Below are 19,611 nucleotides of genomic sequence, written 5' to 3' on the forward strand. Positions count from 1 at the left end.
CGGCCCGGCAGCAAAACGAACACACGCGAGTTTATTTCCTGTCATTTTCATTTCATTCTTGTATCTATTTTTTAAACGTTATTATTCCATGTTGTTATTTCGGCTGGCCCCTCTCTGCCCGGCGGGGTGGCGCAGGCGCCGAGGAGCGCGGCGAGGCAGAGCCCCGCGCCCGCACGCAGCCCGTCCCGCTGCCCTGTCCTGGGAACTGGCTTTTCCAGAAGCTCCGGCTGCACCTACAGAAGAGCCGGGGTGTGACAGGGGCTGGCGAGGCCCTTCCCGGAGCACGCGGGAGGCGCCGGCGGCCGAGGCCGCGTGCCCGGCATCCCGCGGGCGAGCGCCCGGTTCGACGCGCGCCCCGAAACCAACGCGCTGTCCGCCCCGCGGGGAGGACTTGTTGCAATAACCAGGGTTTATTGCGACGCTGYTTCTCCCTTCCCGGACAGGCAGTGAGTAAACACACACGTGGACAGGGATAGCCCTTTAAAATGGTGGTACCGCTAAGTGCACCCTGGTTCCAGCTGCGTTTCGCCCTCGGATCCTGAGGAGGTAGAGCGTGTCCTTGGTGTGCTCGGAGGCTGGTGTCTGCGACCGGGAAGCCTCCTTGCTGAAATGGATGGGGAGGCAGCAGCCCGCAGGGAAATCTGCGCCGGACTGATCTAATTAAGTGTTGTCGGCGCTTAACCGGGTGCTTGTTGTTGCTGAGGAATTAGAGGCCTTCGAGGGGAGCGGACRCGAGGCAGGCAGGTGCTTACGGGCAGCGCCACAAGAAACTTGGCCCTGAACATAAATCATCTGAACATTTTCCGTAAAAAATCTGAAATTTCAGCCTTAAAACACTGAAAATTTTAAACAAATGTTCCCCAGTGGTTTTTGAAACTTATACTCACAGTTATAGCAGAGCTGGCAAAGAGGAAGCAGATTTCTTAGAGCACAAGTATAAGGAAATGACCARTATTAGGGAAAGGGCAGGGCTCTTAAAGCTGTCAGGCATCCCTCTCCTGCTTGGTGCAAATAGCTATTTTTAAAAGTCCTGATCCTTACAAGAGCCTGATGCTCCCATAATAGAAGTGGTGATTGTGTGAACAAAATCATACTTACCTTTTCCCCCTGAAATCTATGGTTGACAGGCTATGGAAAAGATGTCCCATGTGCCTTGGGGTTTACAATTGATTTGTAGCTTCCCATCTAATTTATAGGGATGCATGCAGAGAGTGCCAGTGTTAAAAACTTTCATGTATCTGAAGCAGTAATTTCGAAGCCTAGAAATCTCCCCTTGCTGGTTTTGTGTGTGTCATTAACGCAGCTGGTGCGTAGCACATGTGAGAAACTACTGTGCTGTCACTGGGACGTAGCTTTTATGTATATATTTGGTTTGTTTTCATTGAGAGCTTTGTTTGATTCCAAGTAATGTCTTCCGCTCTCGCCTGGTGGCGAGTCATTGCTGATGACATAACTTGGATCCCCACAGAATGTAGCAAAAGGGAAATCTTTATTGCACTCCACTTCCTGTAGCTTGCAGAGCTAGCCCTCAAGCTAGGAAGGAGCGATAGGAAAGCAATAAAGATACACTTTGTTATTTAGTTCACTTAGCCTTGTTCTTTCAGTTTTTAAACATCAGATATTTCCCTTCTTGTGATACTCCCCCTGTTCTCTAATGACCTTTTGATTTCCTCCAGAGTGGCTTTTTGTTTTGAAGTGTCCTCTCTGTGGCTTTGTGTGGCSTGTTGTCAAAACAGAAAGTGTCAGATACCAGTAGCTGCTGAACGCTGCTCACTTAGTGTCCCTGTGCTGTCTTCAGTTAAGGCCTTACCTTAGGCCCTTTCTCTACAGGCTTTTACTAAGCTTGCATCCATATGTTTGCACCATAAAAATCTCGTATTCAGATTCTTACCACTTTTCAGTTTTATGTGCTTTTTTTTTTCTTTTTCTGGTATGGCAAAAGATGGTCTTTCCCAAAACAGATCTGTGAGGAATGTCTCAGAGATGCAGCTTTCCTATCCAAATATTTTGATTTTTACCAGCGTTACATACACGAATTCTTAGCGAGCTGTCAGAGCTGTCCTTTCCTTACTGCATCAAACTTGCAATGCCCTCTGTGGCCTAAATTCCCCCTCCCAGCTGCTCCTTTGTTGCCTCTGGTCTGTTACAGCAGCTTCCTTTGCCTGTTTTAAAATTTGCAGGGTAGCAAAACTTGGGAAAAATAGTATTTTTGTGTATGGAGGAGGCACTTTTTTTTCAGTCACTGGAGAACTCCCTCAGCTCTCATATTTTGTAGACATCACAATGAAAACACATCTGCTGGGCCAACTAGACTGCCTTTTCAATGACTGTCTTAATTCTTTGTATTTAACAGTCTATGTATAACTTATAGCTGTTGTGCTCTATTTACATGGTAAGATCCTTGCTCCTGTGATTTTTAGTGATACTTCTTCCAGTTGGTTTCTGGATGAGATTTTTTTTTTTTCAGTAGTTCTGTAGCTTAAATAGTAAGCTTTTCTCTTATTTCCAGCTCAGAAACTGAGATAAAAACATTTACTCATCAGGGCTGTGTTGTGTCTCATAACTTGCCTGTATATTTCTTTTCACCTTTTTAATTGCTGGGGTAGCTAGCCTGTGTTTATTTAGGTGAGTGTTGAACACCAGGTCAATTCAACAATGTAGGGTCCGAGGATGTAGATAATTTTCCTCATTCCTACAGGATCTGCTTGTGTAGAGCTGATTGCATTACGTAAAAGAAAGGTTTTGTTCTCTTGGAGTCAGGAGTCGTTTCATATTAAGGAGTCATCAGAAAGCCATCACACTTCTAAAGAAATAAACATTGTGTTCTGTACCATAATACGCGTTTCTAGCAACCATGTTAATTAGTCTAAGTGACAATGTTGTCTGGTGTAATTAATTAAAATGCTTTGAGAGTTCAGAATATTATACTGAGGCCTTGAAAATACATTGTGTATGAAACATTGGCTTGAAGCATGAAATATCTTTGTCTGAAGTGAAAGCTAGTTCTTTCCTCTTCAGCTTCTGAAACTTTCTGAGAAAAGTTMTTTTGAATGTATCTAGACTCTGAAGGATGCCCAAGAGTCCCTAAAGCATGCACAAGATGCACAAAAGAAAGTTGTTTGATAGCAAGGAATTTGGCTTTTCTATTTTCTTGCATCTTTTTTGTTGCCAGGGAGCTTGGTACATTTGCACAGTAGTACCTTTATGTAGTACAATCTCTGCTGGGAAAACTGTTAATTTATATTTGTAACACATATTCTCAAGGCTTGCTAGGTTTTTTTAAGTTTTAGTATATTCTCATTTTGAAACAGCTGAAAATTGTATTATAAATGGCATAGAGGAGCTATAGATAGATAAATGACTATGCAAAAATGGCACTGTAGAGTCCATATTTATACTCTCTCATTTCACTCAACTCATTCATTATACAATTTTCTGATCCTTTTCAGAAAGCAGCTGCAATCGTTCTCTTCCTTTTTGTTGTTAATGATGTTTCTTTATTATTTTAACTTAGGATTTTGACAGCACGTGAGGAACAACGCTGTGAGATTTAGCAYGTTATTTTTACCACTGTAGTGCTAATAGGAATGTATGCATTTCTCAAAGTAAACACATTTAAGTCAGACACCGAGGAAACCCATATACTGGGTGAGATACTAGTTCTGCATGATCAGTCTTCCAGTACCAGGTATGCCTGTAGGCTTCAAATGTTAATTATGTAAGAGTACATTTATAGAAGCCTGTCTGAAAAGTCACTTTTCATATGTGATTCATAAGTCTCCTCCCCAGTATAGTCCATTTATTCAGCAGAGAATAACTAAGGCAATTGAAAATGAGAAGCGCCATTCTTAGTCTTTCCTTAATTCACACAGTCTGGGCCTCATTCACAGTTGTTTAATGTTTTATGATTATGACTTTTATAGAACATGGTATAACAGAGGTCTAGGAACCTAGCTAAAAAAAAARAAAAATCCTTAACCTCCTATTTGACTAGTGAAGGATATTTATATTACAGTACAGCTTTAAAAGATAAGTAAAATCCATTTGTGGTCTCAGTTTCCATAACACACTGCTGAATATGTATTGATTATGTTCTTGTTAGTTTGTACTATTCRGATAAGGATTTTATGGTGTGTTTCTCTTGATCTTGATTAGGTACCTAAAGGTACCTAGTGACCTGTATCCTTCTACCCTGTTGGGTACCATGCAGGGGGAAGAAAAGGTCGCCTCCTTAGAGTAAGGCACTGTGCTTTCTGTTTTAAAATAAGCACATTGTTCTTGAAAGGTTAAAGGAATTTTTTGGCCAGATTTGTCAAAATATATTTGTTTAATAATTCCTGTCTTGTATTTGCATATTACACATCCTAAGACATGCCATGCGGTGCCGTTTAGTGTGATTACATCATGACTGAAATGTTGSATAAAGAAAATTCTTTAACCAACCACACAGTTGATAACACTGCACATTAATACAGCACCTTTCATCCTGAAGGTTGTAATAACCTACAAATTGTAGTGCTTAAACTAGCACAACTTAATATGCAATTGTCAGTGTGAACTGCAGGCAGCTCTGGGGTGAAATGTGATAGCTGGTTACCAATGCACAGTAGTTAGACTGAGAAGTTACAGTAGAAAGTGAAGAAAATACTATTGCTCTTTGTTAATTGTCATGGAAGATTCTTGGCTTTGGGATGAAATGATGCGCTATACTGAAAACCTGCTCTTGGGTTATTGTTAAAGTAGAGTTATATGTGCTAAAGCTGAAGTAGAGCTCCATTATTCCTGTCTAAATAGCCTGCTGGACTGACAGACTGTGTCATTAACTGGGCTTCCACCTTCTGCTCTACTGTCTTCCTAAGGCTATAGATGTGAAGGAACATTCTTCAATTTTTGGAATTGAAGGATCTAACTAAAGACTTCCCTTCATTGTTCCTTCATTTAAGGGATTAAAGATGTGCATATCCATTAATCCTGACACATTCTGCATTTCAGGAAAATTCCATTTGTACTTGTGGTCTGTAGACACTGCGGCAGGGAGGGACCTGGATTCCGAGTTTCTGCAGAATGTAACCGTCTCCATAGCTAAGTGCCAGTCTAAAACCTTCTGGGTGTGCTCGGACTTGAAGAACCTTTTTTTGAAAAAAATCTTTTCAGTAGGAAATTCATTCTTACATCTTAAATTTTCAACATCTTTATGGGAGAAAGCTTTGATACGTGACTTATAGCTGTTCCTATATGTAGACATATGTATATACATCTTCTTTGAATGCTTTGTTCTTGCACAAAATGGAATTACAACTTTCTGGGTAGTTTGACTGTAATTTATGGATTGCATGAGAAGGTGCTTCTGAACTACATAAGCTGAGAAAAACTATTCGTGATGCTAGATGGAGCATTCTGATGTCTTTGTGCTTCTGTCTTGTGGTGAAGCGTGTCTACACCCCACAGTTATGGCTATTATTCCTCCTACACTCTCTTCTGGCAATCCATGTCTTTGTTAATGAAGTTACCGAACTTGTATTTCAGAGCTCTTACATTTTGTGTTTCCGCAGGTGAGCGTGTAGGACGTTACAGATTCATTCAGGCTGGTCCAGCCTTCTGCTCAAAGCGGGATCTGCTCTGAGGTCGCACCAGCTTGCTCAGGGCTTCATCCAGTGGGTTCTTGAAACCTTCAAGGATGGAGACTGCAGAGCCTCTCTGCGTGACCTGCACTGCTTCTTAACAGGGGAAAAAGCTTTTCCAGCATGAGATAGAAATCTCTCTCGTTTCTGTTACTGTCTCTTGTCGTCCCCTTGCACACCACTCTGAAGATCCTGACTCCCTCTCCTCAAAGCCTTCCTTGTAAGCCCAGAGGGGTGACTGTTGGATCCCTCCCAAGCAATCTCCTCTGCAAGCTGAACCAGTCCTGGTCTCWCAGCCTCTCAGTGGTCATAGGACAGGTTCCTCAGTCCCTGACCATGTTGGTGTCTTTTTGCTGATCTTGCTCCATTTTATCCATTCTTTCCTGTACTGGGGCAGGGGTGGAGAAGGGCAGGCAAAACTGGCCACAGTAGCTAGCTGTGCTCTAGTGAGTGCTGGGTGGGCAGGTAGAGTCCCTTCCCGTGACCCCTGGCTCTGCTGCTGTTAGCAGGGCCCAGGCAGCTGTTGGTTTTCCCTGCGGACAGGACGCGCTGCTGGCTCATGCTCGGCTCGGTATCTAACTTGCCCCCCAACTCCTCTCGGCTCAGCTGCCCCACAACCAGCCAGCCCCGAGCTGTCCGGTTACGAGGGGGCATGGCTTGGCGTTTGTCTAGTTGAATTTCATAAAGTTTCAGTTAGTCCATTTCTATGGCCAGGCAAAGTCCCTCTGCATGGCAGCCCTGCCCTGGACTGTGTCAGCTGCTTCCCCTATTTTGGCATCTTCTGTAAACTTCAGGAGCAGGCAATTTGTCTGCTCCTCCGTGTCACTGATAAAGGCACTAAGCAGAAGGGTCTCAGGACAGTTCCGTGGTACCTCACATACTGCTAGTATCCAGGGAGAGTAAAATCCGTTAACCCAACTCTGCAGACAGTTCTTTTATGTACTGCTCTCCCCTCATCCACAAATCCAGTCATTTTATCAAAGGAGGCAGTCAGGTTGATCAGGAGTGATCTACTGTTGTTAAATTCATGCTGTCACCGTTGGTAAATCACAGAGTCACAGAATAGTTTAGCTTGGAAGTGATCTCTAGAGATCATCTAGTCCAACCCCCCTCCCCAAGCAGGAACACCTAGATCACGTGGGGCAGGGAAATCCATGCTGTCACCTCCTCCTTCAGGTACCCCAAAACATAATCTGAAAGGACTCACTTCATAATTTGCCCAGCGACCAAAGAGGGGCTGAACAGCCTGTAGCTTTCGGCCTCTCTGAAGATGTGTGATCTCTGTAACATTTGTCCTTCTCAGTTACTGGGGACAACCCAGATCTCTGCAACTAGGAGAGCAGGTTAACAGAGGGCAGCTGCGCGGTGCCGWTAACCACCTCCCTCCCTCCGCAGCCTTGCACGCGGCCCCTGTGGTCCAGAGAGGCAACATGCGGATGTCTGGAGGAGGCAGGGAGTGACAGCTGGACCAAGAAAGGAGAGGCAGCAAGAAGTACTAATGCCTTCACACTTGGCAGGCTTTGCTTGCTCCTCGTGTTTTTAACTTGTACCTTTCTAGCCTCTTTGTTGCCTAGACCACCATGCATCATCTTGCCTGTTGCTACTGCATGTTGTCTAGATGGAAGCTATATTGTGTTCATACTTTCTTCAGAAATGGGGAAAAAGACAAAACATAAACAACTAAAATAAAAAAATGCAGAGAAAGGAACCCCCCCCCCCACGTGCTGATCACCCAAGTGAAGACTGCAGGGAAGGTTTGGGCTAAGAAAAGATTTTCCCCTCTCATACTTGCTGTTGCCAGCTCTTGGCAGCTTGCTTCTCTCACCCCTACGTGTCACCCTTTGAAACATTTTTAAAATCAAACTGTTTCTCATGGGAATTCARGGCCTGTTTTTTAAACCTGACCTTTTTATTACAGATTTATTTGTTTTGATCAATTGTAAAAGGCTGTAAACTTCATGGAATTTGAAAATAGACAGATCTTTACAAAACACATGAGGAAAATGTATACTCTTTTGAAAATATGGAAAAGCTTGCATTTGCATATGTTTTGTGAAAGGCTATACATTCACTTGCATGAAAACTATTTTTCATGACAGAAAATTCTAAAACAAGATTTTGGAGATACCAGTATTTAGAAACTAAACTACTTATTCTGTTTCTCTGTAGATTTAAATCTGTATATTTAAAGTTTTATGTGTTTTAATCCTCCGCGTTAAATTCTTCATAATATATTCATAAAATATTTCAGATAGGCTAACTAGTGCAGTAACATTGCTTAATCCTACTTTTAATTGTCACTATGAATTTGGATAATGAGCTTCTTATTTTTATAAACTAGGAGGGGGTATTTGAGGTAATTTCCTTACTAATGTTTGCCTTAAAAATGCTCAGTTTTYTGACAACAACAGCCAAAAAGTGGAGTTCTGGAGACAAATAAGAGAAGGAAAAGTGAACTTCTGGAATAGAAGGATAAATTAAAAAAGAATTACCAACTGGGATCTATCCATCCAGTTTTGAATCAAGTAGTATTTCAACTTTATTTGCTTATTTTCTCTAAATACATAATTTCAAGCCAATGCTATTGTTTTTGTTTCCAGCATAATGATAGGAATTTACTTTGCCTTGCTGATTAATGTTAATTATAGTCTTCGTATTTTAGTTTTCAAATTGCAGCTCTAATGTACCTGCTTAGTTACTTATTGTAACTAAGGTTACAATCAGGGTGTCTCATTTTTTGCTTTTCTTTAAAATATTTAAATATTTGTTAAAAATATGGACAGCGTATCAAGAAAGTGGTATGATGGTATCAGTTTACTGCCTCAAAAAGTGTCTGGTGTTTTCTGTTGGATAGAGAGACCTCATTTAACATCAGAGGGAGCAATAGAAGGACAGAGTTTAATTTAGTTCTTAATTCTTCATTTTGCATTGAGTGTTGATAAGAGGAAGTGAGCTGAAGTCCTGGCCTTGGCTTGTGCTTTCTGCTTGTTGTTTGACATATTGGTTCTTGGGTATAAGCCTTAGTTGGAGTGTTGGAGTGACTATTGCAAAATTGTGTGGCAGCTTTTCCGAGTGCTGTGAAGGGAAAATACTTCCATATTTTAGCAAATGCAAGAGAGACATTTGGACAGCAAGGATACCATGCATTATTAAACACAGTCTGCCTGCATTCATTTTCCCCCTCTGTCTTTCAGACTCCGGGCAGAGTTGGGTCTCAGAGCTCTGACTCAGATTCATCTGCTGCACCAGGAAATGCTGTGGACGTGAACAACGAAGGCTCCTCCGAGGTACTGTRCACCAGTGTGTGCAGCCATAATACAAAACTTTGGGAGCTATTTCTGCTGCTATGAAACTGTTTGGAATTTCTTTTTATACCTTATCTAAAATTAATTGTATGAAATAAATACTCAAAAGTACTATCTTACAATAATGAGTTATTTAAATATAAAGATAGGTCATATAGCTGCATAACTTTTGATTAGGTSTATTTATTACGCAGCCATAAACAGTCTTTTCTGTAGAGAAAGAATGTAGAGAAGAATTTGAAACAAAACCTTAATGTTCCTCCTTACTAAATCTTATATGAGAGTTTCAGCAAACAAAGCACAATATTTTCCACTTGTAGTCCTTGCTTCTGTTAAGCCATAATGTATGTTGGAAACCACCTTCTCCACCTAAATATGAAATGTGTTGGCTTATTTTTCTTTTGTGCCTGTGTCTAACTTTTTAATCATATCTGTTTTTTATCTGCTCTGTACTTGACCAACAGCATAAGTTGTTTTGCTCTTCTTGCATCAGTTCCAAATTACAATGTGTTTGGATTTACAATGTGTCAAATATTAACTTTGAAAAATTCAGCCTGACTTCACTGGCCGTTTAAGCTATCTGGTGCTAATGTAGCCTCATTACCTAGATTACAAATGTTTCCAGTTTAACATACAAATGCAATGCAATGTTAATTACAGTGTTATTACAGCATTTAAGGGAGCAGAGTGCCCTTTCTTACCCTGAATGAAGTAGCTGATGGTTCAAATACCCATGCATATGTCACACATCATAAGAGGTCTTCTCATTGTGTTATTTAAAGTCATAATTGCCTTACATCTGTACATCTGTGCTAAATTCTCAGCTAGCGAAGCCTTAATGAAGTCAGTATAATCAAACATTCCTTAATTTCTTGCTGCATGTCACCCATGTCATGTGCTTGTAAGTCAAAAACTGTTTTGTCTGCGTATTTACACTGTCCTTGCAGTGTAAATTAAAGAACAAATATTCTTAAATTGCAGAGTAAAATCTCATTAYTTCTGTAGTTAATTAGTGCATAAGAATATGCAATGAGAGATAATTGCTTCCTTCTAAAGTTTGCCTAAAAGTACAYGATCCTGTTAATGTGGCAATAATATCACTGCTGGTACAGCAATACTCATGTATTTATTTCTTGACATAAAAAGAACTTGTAAAACATGGATGTGCCTGCCTGTACTGTTGTACTATTTTTTTCTTACTGTTGAGTTGGAACTCAGACCAAAGGCTAGTGTGTCACCTTTGGTAGTAACATGCTAAAAAAAATCTTTTAGTCGTCAATAATTCCACTAGCTGTCTCACTGGTTGCAAGAAAGGTGCTTCCTTTAAAATATAACTTTCAAAATCTGTTTGAAATTAGTTCTGAAGCTGGTGGTGATTTCTTACTCTCTGAAGGTTCATCCATTGCAGCCTGTAGCTCGAGCCTTTCTGCTGGTCTTCCTTTTCCTCTGCAGCTGGCCGGAGATTTCTCTTTCCGAGAACTGTCTCTCCCAAAGCACATTATCCAGCCTCTTGGAGGCTTTACTTTCCTGTTATATGGTTATGGTCCCACCTGCTTCTCCAGTGTTACATAAAATGAGAAATCCAACTRACTTKYTTTCATTCCAGCCCTATTTGTGACTTGATTTTCCGATTTGTATTGCTGTTTCATGGTTCAAATGGAGAAGAGTTAATAGATCTCTGCAGATTCTCTTATCTTCTACCTCCTTCAGACCTGTTTGAAATCAGTCGTGATATTTGGGAATTGTAGTATAAAATAAAAGGAGAGGGAAGGGTGATTTGGTTAAAACTTCAAGTTGTTCCTTGTTCAAGGGGAGAGAGAAGTACTATTATTTAAGTCCCTTTTGTGGCAATGTCAGCATTGCATATCACATCCAGACCTGAACCTATAATCAAATCTGGATGCCTGTTTTATTCACTGCATAATCTGACTAAGAATAAAAAGTCTATTTTACCTTTGCAGACCCAGTGCAACTCCAGGTGCAGCAGTGAGGTGCTGAATGATGCATTTGTGCAGTGAATCCACTAACATTTGTTCTGTTAGTGCAGTGGAGCTGCTTTGGGTTGGCAAGTGTGTAGTCTGCTCTGTCTGCCCCTGTATGCAGAGAGTCTGCAGGCAGAGACTCCCAGAGCACCCTAAGCTCTGCCCTGCTTTTTCTATGTGTTTAGGCATGTAGGATGTGTCTTGAAGCTGCAGGTCTTCAGGAACTGGTTGAACTTTTTTCTTTGGTAAATCTCAGGTGAACATCCTGAGGGTTTATTTATTTACTTTGTTTTTAAAATTCGGCAAAGCAAGCTTCACGTTTTGCCTTAAATGAGAATGCCAGGCATGCAGTTGCAGGGATTGCTGAGCCATGCCTGTTCCCATAAATTTGCTTTCTTCTGAAAATTAAAATAGCTTTATTCTCCTGTGACAGCTGCCTTACACATCTGTGTATTAATTTAGGGAGATATTTCTGCAATCTCACCAWCCCATCTCTGTCTCTGTCTTTGAAATGTCTCAAAACCTTTATGAGGAGCTGCAGGATGGGCCTGATGTGATGCCTTATGATGGTCCATGCATGGTTTGTTGTGTAGCATGTTCATTTGTCATATGGAAGGGCTGTGGAAAACAAGTAGTAGTATGCAGCATAGATTTATTTGTTTTGAAAAAAAAAGTCTTTGCAAAGATCTGGAAGTAGCTGCAAACGCTTTCAGTGATTGTAGGGAAGCTTCAGCATAAAAATTTGAACATCATATGTTTCCAAGCCTGTTTTTTTTTTGTCTTTGTTAGTTTCCTAAAAACAAATATACATTTCACAGGGCTTCATCTGTCCACTATGTATGAAAGTGTGTGTAACTCCTACTGATCTGTGTGAACATTACCAGAATGAGCACTCTGGGACAGAAAGGAGAAGACAGGAGCTTCGTGACCTTCCAACTGTCACTGTGGGTCTTGTTTATATTGTTTCAATAGCTTTGGTAATGGGCTGCTTTAAGTGGATATCGATCTTTTCTTATGGCTTGGGCGTCACTTTTCTCATTTTTTTCTTGTGATTTCTCACTGAAACATAATTAATCTCTTAATGCATGAGTAGAAATTTTACATTTGGCCAAAGGACTCCTCCATGGCCGGCTTTCTGGTTTGCGGTTCTCACCTGAAATACGCTCAGTGCTGGCTGACTTGTTCACACTGATACAATCTTTTTGGACAGCTTTTGCTAGATTTTCTTATAAATTAGACAGTCATACTATTTAATAGACTCTACTTTAAYAGACTCAAGGTCAGTGTCATGATAAGCACGGTATCAGCTCTGGTACAACCTATGTGAAATTAAGTATTTCCAGCTTTTATTTGCTATTTACCTTTAAAGCAAATTTACAAGTGGAGGTAGATACACTCGGTGAAAGGTGAGAACCAAAGATGGGATACTCGAATGTAATTTATAAACTTCTTGTTTTGAACGTTTTTGAAAGAGACTTCAGTACTATAGCAAAAGTATAAACTAGTGTTCTTTAACCACAGCCCAGAATTTTATTGGAATTGCTTTATGTACCTTAACAAAATGCAAATGGTGTTTTGGGAAGGTATTGTAAGAAATAGAGTGTTTCTAACTTCTTCCAAAGGTGCAGTGTAAAAGGGGAAAGTAAGAGCCTTCAGCTGGACGGGGCGGTCTGATTTGTTCCTCTGTGAATCTCAGAGAGCAGATTCTTGACTGTTGGGGGTAGGCAGCTTCCTACTAGCTGGGCTTCATGGAAATGAGGTAGTTTTTGTTTCTTTTCTGATGATGTTTCCTTTGTTGAGTTTTGGAATCAAATGTTTATTCTTAGCGGTATGAACTATATAATTTTATTGTATATATTGCTCTATGTATTGGCTAAGTAGTGATTTCTCTCCTACTTGGAAGTTGAAGTGCAGTTGTGCTTTATAGTTATTTTCAGAAGGAAAACTTAAAAGTGCGTGGGCCATCGATCCAAAGATGAGGAAGGTTGTCAGGAGAGCAGTGATCACCCTTAGGCTACTTGAGATCTTTTCTCAGGGATGAAGTGTGAGCTGTGAAAAGGAGCAGTCAATATTTCTGTAAGATCTGAGTAAAACCAGCAGTTTTTGTTCTGCTGCTGCACCAGGGAACTGCCTTATAATCAATAGGACTGGTTATTGCCTTTCTTAAGTAAACTGTGACTTTACCAGTGACAGATTTCTGTCATGTGAAAGTATTGTGCATACTGTGATGTGAGATGGTTTGGTTACCTGAAGAAATTATTCTTTTTTAAATTGGTAATACTTAGTAATCCCATGGAGTTGACTGAGGGTTCTTGCCTGCTCTGTGGTTTTGTTGTTGTTTTTCCACCAGCAGTTACTCCTGTCAGTGATTTATGACTTTTTAACTTGATCAAACTTGTGCATTGAATATGGCACGTGAAGTTCAAGTTGTTCACGTGTAGCTCAAGCCCTGTTGTTAGTTGTGGGTTTCGGTACAGTGATTCAGAAAAGAACTGGAAGAGATAAGAAGCAAAGAAAGCTAATATATGATTTTTTTTTCAGTTTAATCTTATATCAGCATACATAGAAGGACCGAAGCAGTGGGACATCTATTAATAATTGCTATCAGTACCAATATGGAAAATTTAAAAAACTTTGATCACTAAGAAATTGGTTTGCACTTGTTAATGGAAAAGGAGAATTGTATTTGTATTTTTTGTATTTGTATTTGTAACAAGCACATCTTGATTTTGAAGGAGCAACACAGTGAGGTTGTCACTTTCCCTTCCATCTTGGCAATTTATGAGACAACTTTGTGAGAAAAAAATGATGTGTTTGGGGTTGTTTTCTCTAGCAGACATATGCAGCATTGCTGAGTTTGTCTTTCTGAAACTTGTTACTACTGTGAAAGTTCAAATACGTTTTGTCGAAAGAAGGTGATGGAGATGCTACTGGACTCAATTTTCTTCCAGTGCGTTGTCCTCAGCAATAGAGGTAGGACCCAGATATTAAGTGTTGTGGAGTCAATGTTGGGTTCGAATTTACGTTACATGTGACCTGAAAAATTGTTAGGTCTGTGGACCYAAGCATTAGTACCACCCTTTTAAGTTTGCCTATTGGTTTCTTCATTGAACCACTTTCTGATGGTAAAACCTTGTCTGCTGATCAGAATTTGATTTGCTGCTATGTGCTCTTGTTGCTCTGTTCTTCATTCATTGCTCTGGGCAATGAGAGCCAGTGTTCGGAAATTACTGCGTTTTACTGCTGGAACATCCGACTGTGTCTGATGGACTGCTGGAACGTATCCTCACAATTCACCTTCAGCTTTATTTAGGATACTTCACTTAAAGACATCTTTGTAGAGTCTTCATGCTTCAAACCAGGGATTTTAGCATGTAACTGGTTCAAGTGACATTAAAATACCTTCTTTTTCCCCTGGAAGCACAGATTAAGTCTTACCTCAAAAGACAGAAAAAAAAGAAAAGAAAAGCCTGTCCTACTGCCAGAAGCAACACCATGAGGTTGGTGCCAAGTTCTTCGCGTAGCTGACTCAGCCAGCAAATATTGTACGGAGGCCCTGTGCAGCACCTCATTCCCAAACAGGGATTTTGTTCCTCCTTCTTTCATAGATACCATATTGTAACTAACAAAGGCAATTGCAGATTGATTTTTTTTGCAGGTGCACAGACCATCATCTCCTCCCTTTAAGGCTAGGATTGAGTTCTTGCATCTTGGGATGCTCCTTCAGTTCCTTCTCATACTATCAAATTAGGTCACAGTAGCTGGTTTCACCTCAGTGATACTTTCCTGTTTGGCTTAGGAACAGAAGTTGTTGGTTGAACTGTCTTGCCACATGAATTCTCCATTCTCTTATTGCTTGCTTAAATGTTATAGCAAATTAGAGATACTGATCTGAATTGACTTGGCCATGCAATGCGACTGACTTTTTTTTCTTTAAAGAAGATCCACTAAATTAGAGTTTCTAATTTGTCACAAAAGTGTCTTGTAGGTTGTGATAGACTCATCAATAGTAATAAAAAGAGAAAGAACTGGGCTAGAAATTATTTTGGTTCTATTCTTGTCTAGTAAAGCCAGCTTCCTTTCTTGAAAGATATTGAGCCTGCAGTCTATTATAAACGAACTGTAGGCAGACATGTTTTTTCTTTCTGATTTGAAGGTTAAATATTTGCATGTAAAATTGAAACAGACTCCAGAGTTTAATTATTAGAGAAGAGGTGAAAAGGTCATCTTTCATATGATTAGATAGAGATGTTATCCAATGAAGACACTATCATATTATTGAGTGTGTAAAGCTCAAGGAAAGTGCCTTTTCTGGGAGAAGGCATGGAACAAAATGTATTTTCCTGATAACAATATAAAAGGAATGATTTTCTTTATGTATTCTTTAACTTAAGAATGTTGGTATGTAAGACTTCTGAAATAAATTCTGAACATGGTCTTGTCCTTGATGCCTGAGAACTTCTTGAGTTGATTGTTTTGATAGGTKATCAGGAAATACCGGGTAGAAACTGCTTGAAACTTTCAGCTCTGAAACATGAATACATTTTTTGTTCTGCGGCCCTGAGTATATGCTGTTCTTAACCTGTCCTGTAAAATGTTTCAGCTTCTAAATCACAGTGTAACTGGAGAATATCTAACCTTCACTTTAGAGTTACTGTTTAAATGGTGATGAAAACCCATACCTTATTGATAGAAGGATGGTGAATATTTGGCTGTAGGGCAAAACCATGAATAGTGAATTGAGAGACTTTCCAAGAATTTGTCATGCTTTAAAATGAAAACCAGCTCCAGAAAGGTGTATGCCTCTGCATGGATGGATGTGCCCCCTACAGCTCTTGAACTTGCTTTCAGTTTTTGAACATGTTGAGCTATAGCAGCAAGACAAGCTGTATGTTTTTAATAAGGTTTGTGAAGTAATTGTTAATGTAAGTTTGAATTCTGAAGGACTGACAGGAATGCAGCTTGGTTAGAGGATGTTGTGGATCTGGATCTGGATCACTGCTGTTGCACGGTGTGCATGCTGCTTAGAGCCTTGAGTGCCAGCCCGGCACTTCTGAAYGGTCAACAGGAAGCACAGAAACTAAAATTTGTAAACTAGACCCTGGGCCCGAGCTCTCCATGTAGAATATTGTTTTATCATTTCCATATAGTAGAAGTGTCAGTTACATTGCAGTTCTGCTCTTTCTTTCGCTGCAGTACGTGAATGTTTTCCAAGAAGTGTGTTTGTGGAACAAAATTGACTTCTCAGTGGAAAATTGCAAAGTTCTCTAGTTGTTTAAGTCTGACTCATGACATAATAGCTGAGATAAAAATTTAAGATGGTGCAGAAATTCTGTCTGTAATAGTGAAGAGTGCTATATGCTCTAATTGTGTTTTATATATAAATAAGTATTTATATGTTATATTTAATACTTAGTTTTTKATATTTATATTATATATCTTATATGAGATAATATATAAAAATCTGTTACCTAAAAGGRGCCATTTTCTTGAGATGCATTTTAAGAGAGAGCTCAGGGGAGCGTAACTTTACCAGGGCTGAAGGTAAATCTTACCTAGCAGAGGAGGAAAGCCGCTACACAGGCATGTCTGTACAGGCCTAGTCATGAGACAAGGCCAATGAAAGAATCCTATYGTGCTTCCATGTAGGTAGCTGAGATAGTTGGTGAAATTTGGCACTAGGAGCTGACACGGGGCAGGACAAAGAGGCCTCCAAAGCCCCTAGCTAGTGATTGCTGTTGTGCTCTCAGTAAAGCTGATGTGCTGGAAGTCTTTGTAGCAAGAGAGGCTCGTGTGGTGCTGTGGGGATGCCTGTGGCCAGGCCTGCGGCATCCGGGCACTTCCCGCTGGATCAAGAACTCGGGAATCAACATGTGATGGAAGTACTCTCTACATGAAGAAAACAAACAAAACAGAAATCATCTAATGGTCCTTAACTTTTGGGGGGCACTTTTCTCTCCCCTGCATAAAGCAAGAGAGAAAGCTCCAGGGAAGCGTCAGTCAGGGAGGTAGGAACTGTGCCTGTGTGTGCAGCGCTGCAGRTGCTGAACGTGCTCTCTTTGCCTTAATAACTGAGGAATATTAAATCCCTTTCAGTTCTCCCTGSCTATGCTTCATGCAGCGCAGCTCCTAAATGTGTTTTTAAATGAGCTTTACCCAGTTGGGTAATTTTGGTTAATACAGCCTTTGGGAAAAGGGAATGGTGCATGCCGTGTATGGTGACCTCCTTCTTCAGATACAAGAACTTTGGTCCTTGCCCTTCCTGTGAAGGTCTGTGCAGTTAAGGAAGATGAGCGTAGACCTGCTGGAATGGAGACCTCCCTCCATCTCTCACGGCAGCTGGGGGAGCTCGTGTGACAGCCCCTTAGTGGCTGTGACTGTGTCRTCTGCCCTTTGTATCAGGACCACGTCTGCCCGGTGTGTGAGCATTTTGCACTTGATCCACATTCTGCAAATAGATAAAAATGTGTTTCAGATGCATTTCAGTTTCTTCTCTTCTGCTCCTCCCCACATGTTCAGCTACAGATGACTAAAGTATACTTTTATATGCATTTTCAAAACGCATCTCAGGGTGATGCTAGGAAAGAGTGGGGTTTTTATGGCTGTATTTGGCTGGCACTCTCCTTACTGCAGCCCAGCAAGGGGAAGGTGGTTCCTGTTATTAGGAAGGAAACTCTGTGCGTGCTTCCCCTGGCCTCCTGGCAGCAGTGGGTTTCACTCTGGGTCCCGTCCACTTGCTGGGATCCAGGGCATCCCACTGGCTCTGCAGCTTTCTTGTCGGTGGTGGAACCGCGTTCAGTTTTGACAGATTTTGGAAAAAAATCTCCGTCCGCCTTTGGTAGTAATTGAGATGAGAGATTGATTGCTGTCGCCTTGGGCTAATTGCAGACATTGTCTTGCCTTTCCTCTTCTCCAGGACCTTCTTTCCACACAATAAAACCCAACCGAGCAGCCCAAAGCAACTGAGCAGATGTTGCTGCTTAAAAGGAAAGGAATAAACSGTGCAAGGAAGGACAGGACAGAGCAGTTTTCTGCTCTCACTGGTGCCGTGCAGGGATGTGCTCATCTCGCTGCAGAGCAGCTCCTGCTGTCGGCAGGAAGCCCAKGGAAGCAGTGGGAATTGCGTGCGTGTCTTTTCATCCCTAAGGGGTGGCTGCAGTTAGTGCGTGAGWGCTTCTGCTCCCAATTCATCTACAAAGCAAATTCCTTGCCTTTGGACCTGTCCTATCATTTATTGTCGTTGCTCTTTGCCAGGAATTTTCTAGATACTCCCTCTGCTGCTTTTGCTCAGGGTAACCTTCATTGCTGCCCCGTGCTAATTATATGGGGTAGATGTTACTGGGAGCACAGTAGGGAACCAACTTTCCTGTATCCCTCACGGCACGGGCGCTTAGGAATGAGTGACTGGGTTTAATGTTAAGTGGAACCATGTGGATGAATTCGGTAGATAAATGAATTGTAGTTACAGGTAAATGACTATGCTCTGCTTTGGAAGGAAGATGCTGTTTTGTTTGATCCAGTTTTGCTGAAATTGGTCTTCAGTATGATGATGTAGTGGATTTGACAAGCAACTATACTTAATTTCTTAAATTTTCTGAAAAAAAAAGCAAATAGAAATAAAAAAAATAAAAGTAATAAGGATCTTGTTCAGTGCTCTGGAGATTCAGTTGTGTTTGAATAGCCTAACTTGATAGTTCTCTTGGAATAAATCCATATTAGTATTTGGTTATTTAGTTTATAATGACTTGTCAAATAAAATTCTATCAACGTCAAGTTAGAAAGTGAGTGCTACTGTGAGTGACAACATATACCTTCAGTATGCTCACTTTGTAATTCTGTTTAAAGTTCCAGGGCTTATCTAGGAGTGTCCAAATACACAGATAAGAACATAAACTGAGTGTCAAAACTCTGTGTCTGTCTGTTGGGTATCTTGCTGGAGTGTATGTTATGTGAGATGCGAGCGTTCTGATTTTGGATAGCCAGAGTCTGTGTTTTAGGGTTTGAATATGATCCAATTAACACAATTCACATGATACAATTAGAGTTGGAGTGCGATACAAATCATTACGGAAGGGGAATGTTTAAAAATGTAAATGCATAATTCAAGTAAATTAAACAAAATAGGACCTTAATTTCACTCGCATGAGGGTCTCTTTATTCAGTTAGGAATTATAAGGCACTTTTAAATCGTTTACTTCCACTCTGAAATTTTGTTTCGCTTGAGTGATGCATATTGGCTACAGCGTAAAGGAGAATTTGGCTCGGGCTGGTCATGATAACCAAATTAAACCTCATCAATTAAAAGCAGATTGAATAGATTGTTCAATAAAGTGATATATATAACAGTTCTGGTGAATGCCAGTTTGGCCACACRTGTTTAAAGGTATGTTAAAGTGACTATTTTCTCTTGACTTTGGGGGTAGAATATTGCCCTGTTAAGTTTTTGCTATTGTTAAGCTTGCAATAAATATTCTGGAATGTGAGCGGATGTTTTCTGATTCTATAGACTGCAGRGGGGTGATTTCAGTTCTTTGCTTCTGAACTGCGTGTATGAATTATATGCAAGATGAACACTGTTTTCCACTCTCCCTTGGTTCATATTAAAATCTGGATATGGTCGTATAGGTACATAAAAAGCTGTGCTTTAGAGGGTTTTATTTTATGTCCTTTACATTTATTTTTGTATTGCCTTTTCTGAAAACA

At 40.6% G+C, this 19,611-nt stretch overlaps 1 protein-coding gene across 1 annotated transcript in view; it reads left to right on the forward strand.

Annotated features, from left to right (window-relative positions):
* EEA1 (early endosome antigen 1) overlaps window positions 1–19,611 on the forward strand; it is a 71,009-nt gene that overhangs the window by 736 nt on the left and 50,662 nt on the right. Inside the window, exons 2-3 of the mRNA XM_026035535.1 lie at window positions 8,816–8,908; window positions 11,727–11,852. Of these exons, the coding sequence (XP_025891320.1) occupies window positions 8,816–8,908; window positions 11,727–11,852 (219 nt within the window). The remainder of the gene's footprint in view (window positions 1–8,815; window positions 8,909–11,726; window positions 11,853–19,611) is intronic.

Source organism: Nothoprocta perdicaria, unplaced genomic scaffold (assembly GCF_003342845.1).
Source record: "Nothoprocta perdicaria isolate Ctin4 unplaced genomic scaffold, notPer1 scaffold_160, whole genome shotgun sequence".
NCBI lineage: Eukaryota > Metazoa > Chordata > Aves > Tinamiformes > Tinamidae > Nothoprocta > Nothoprocta perdicaria.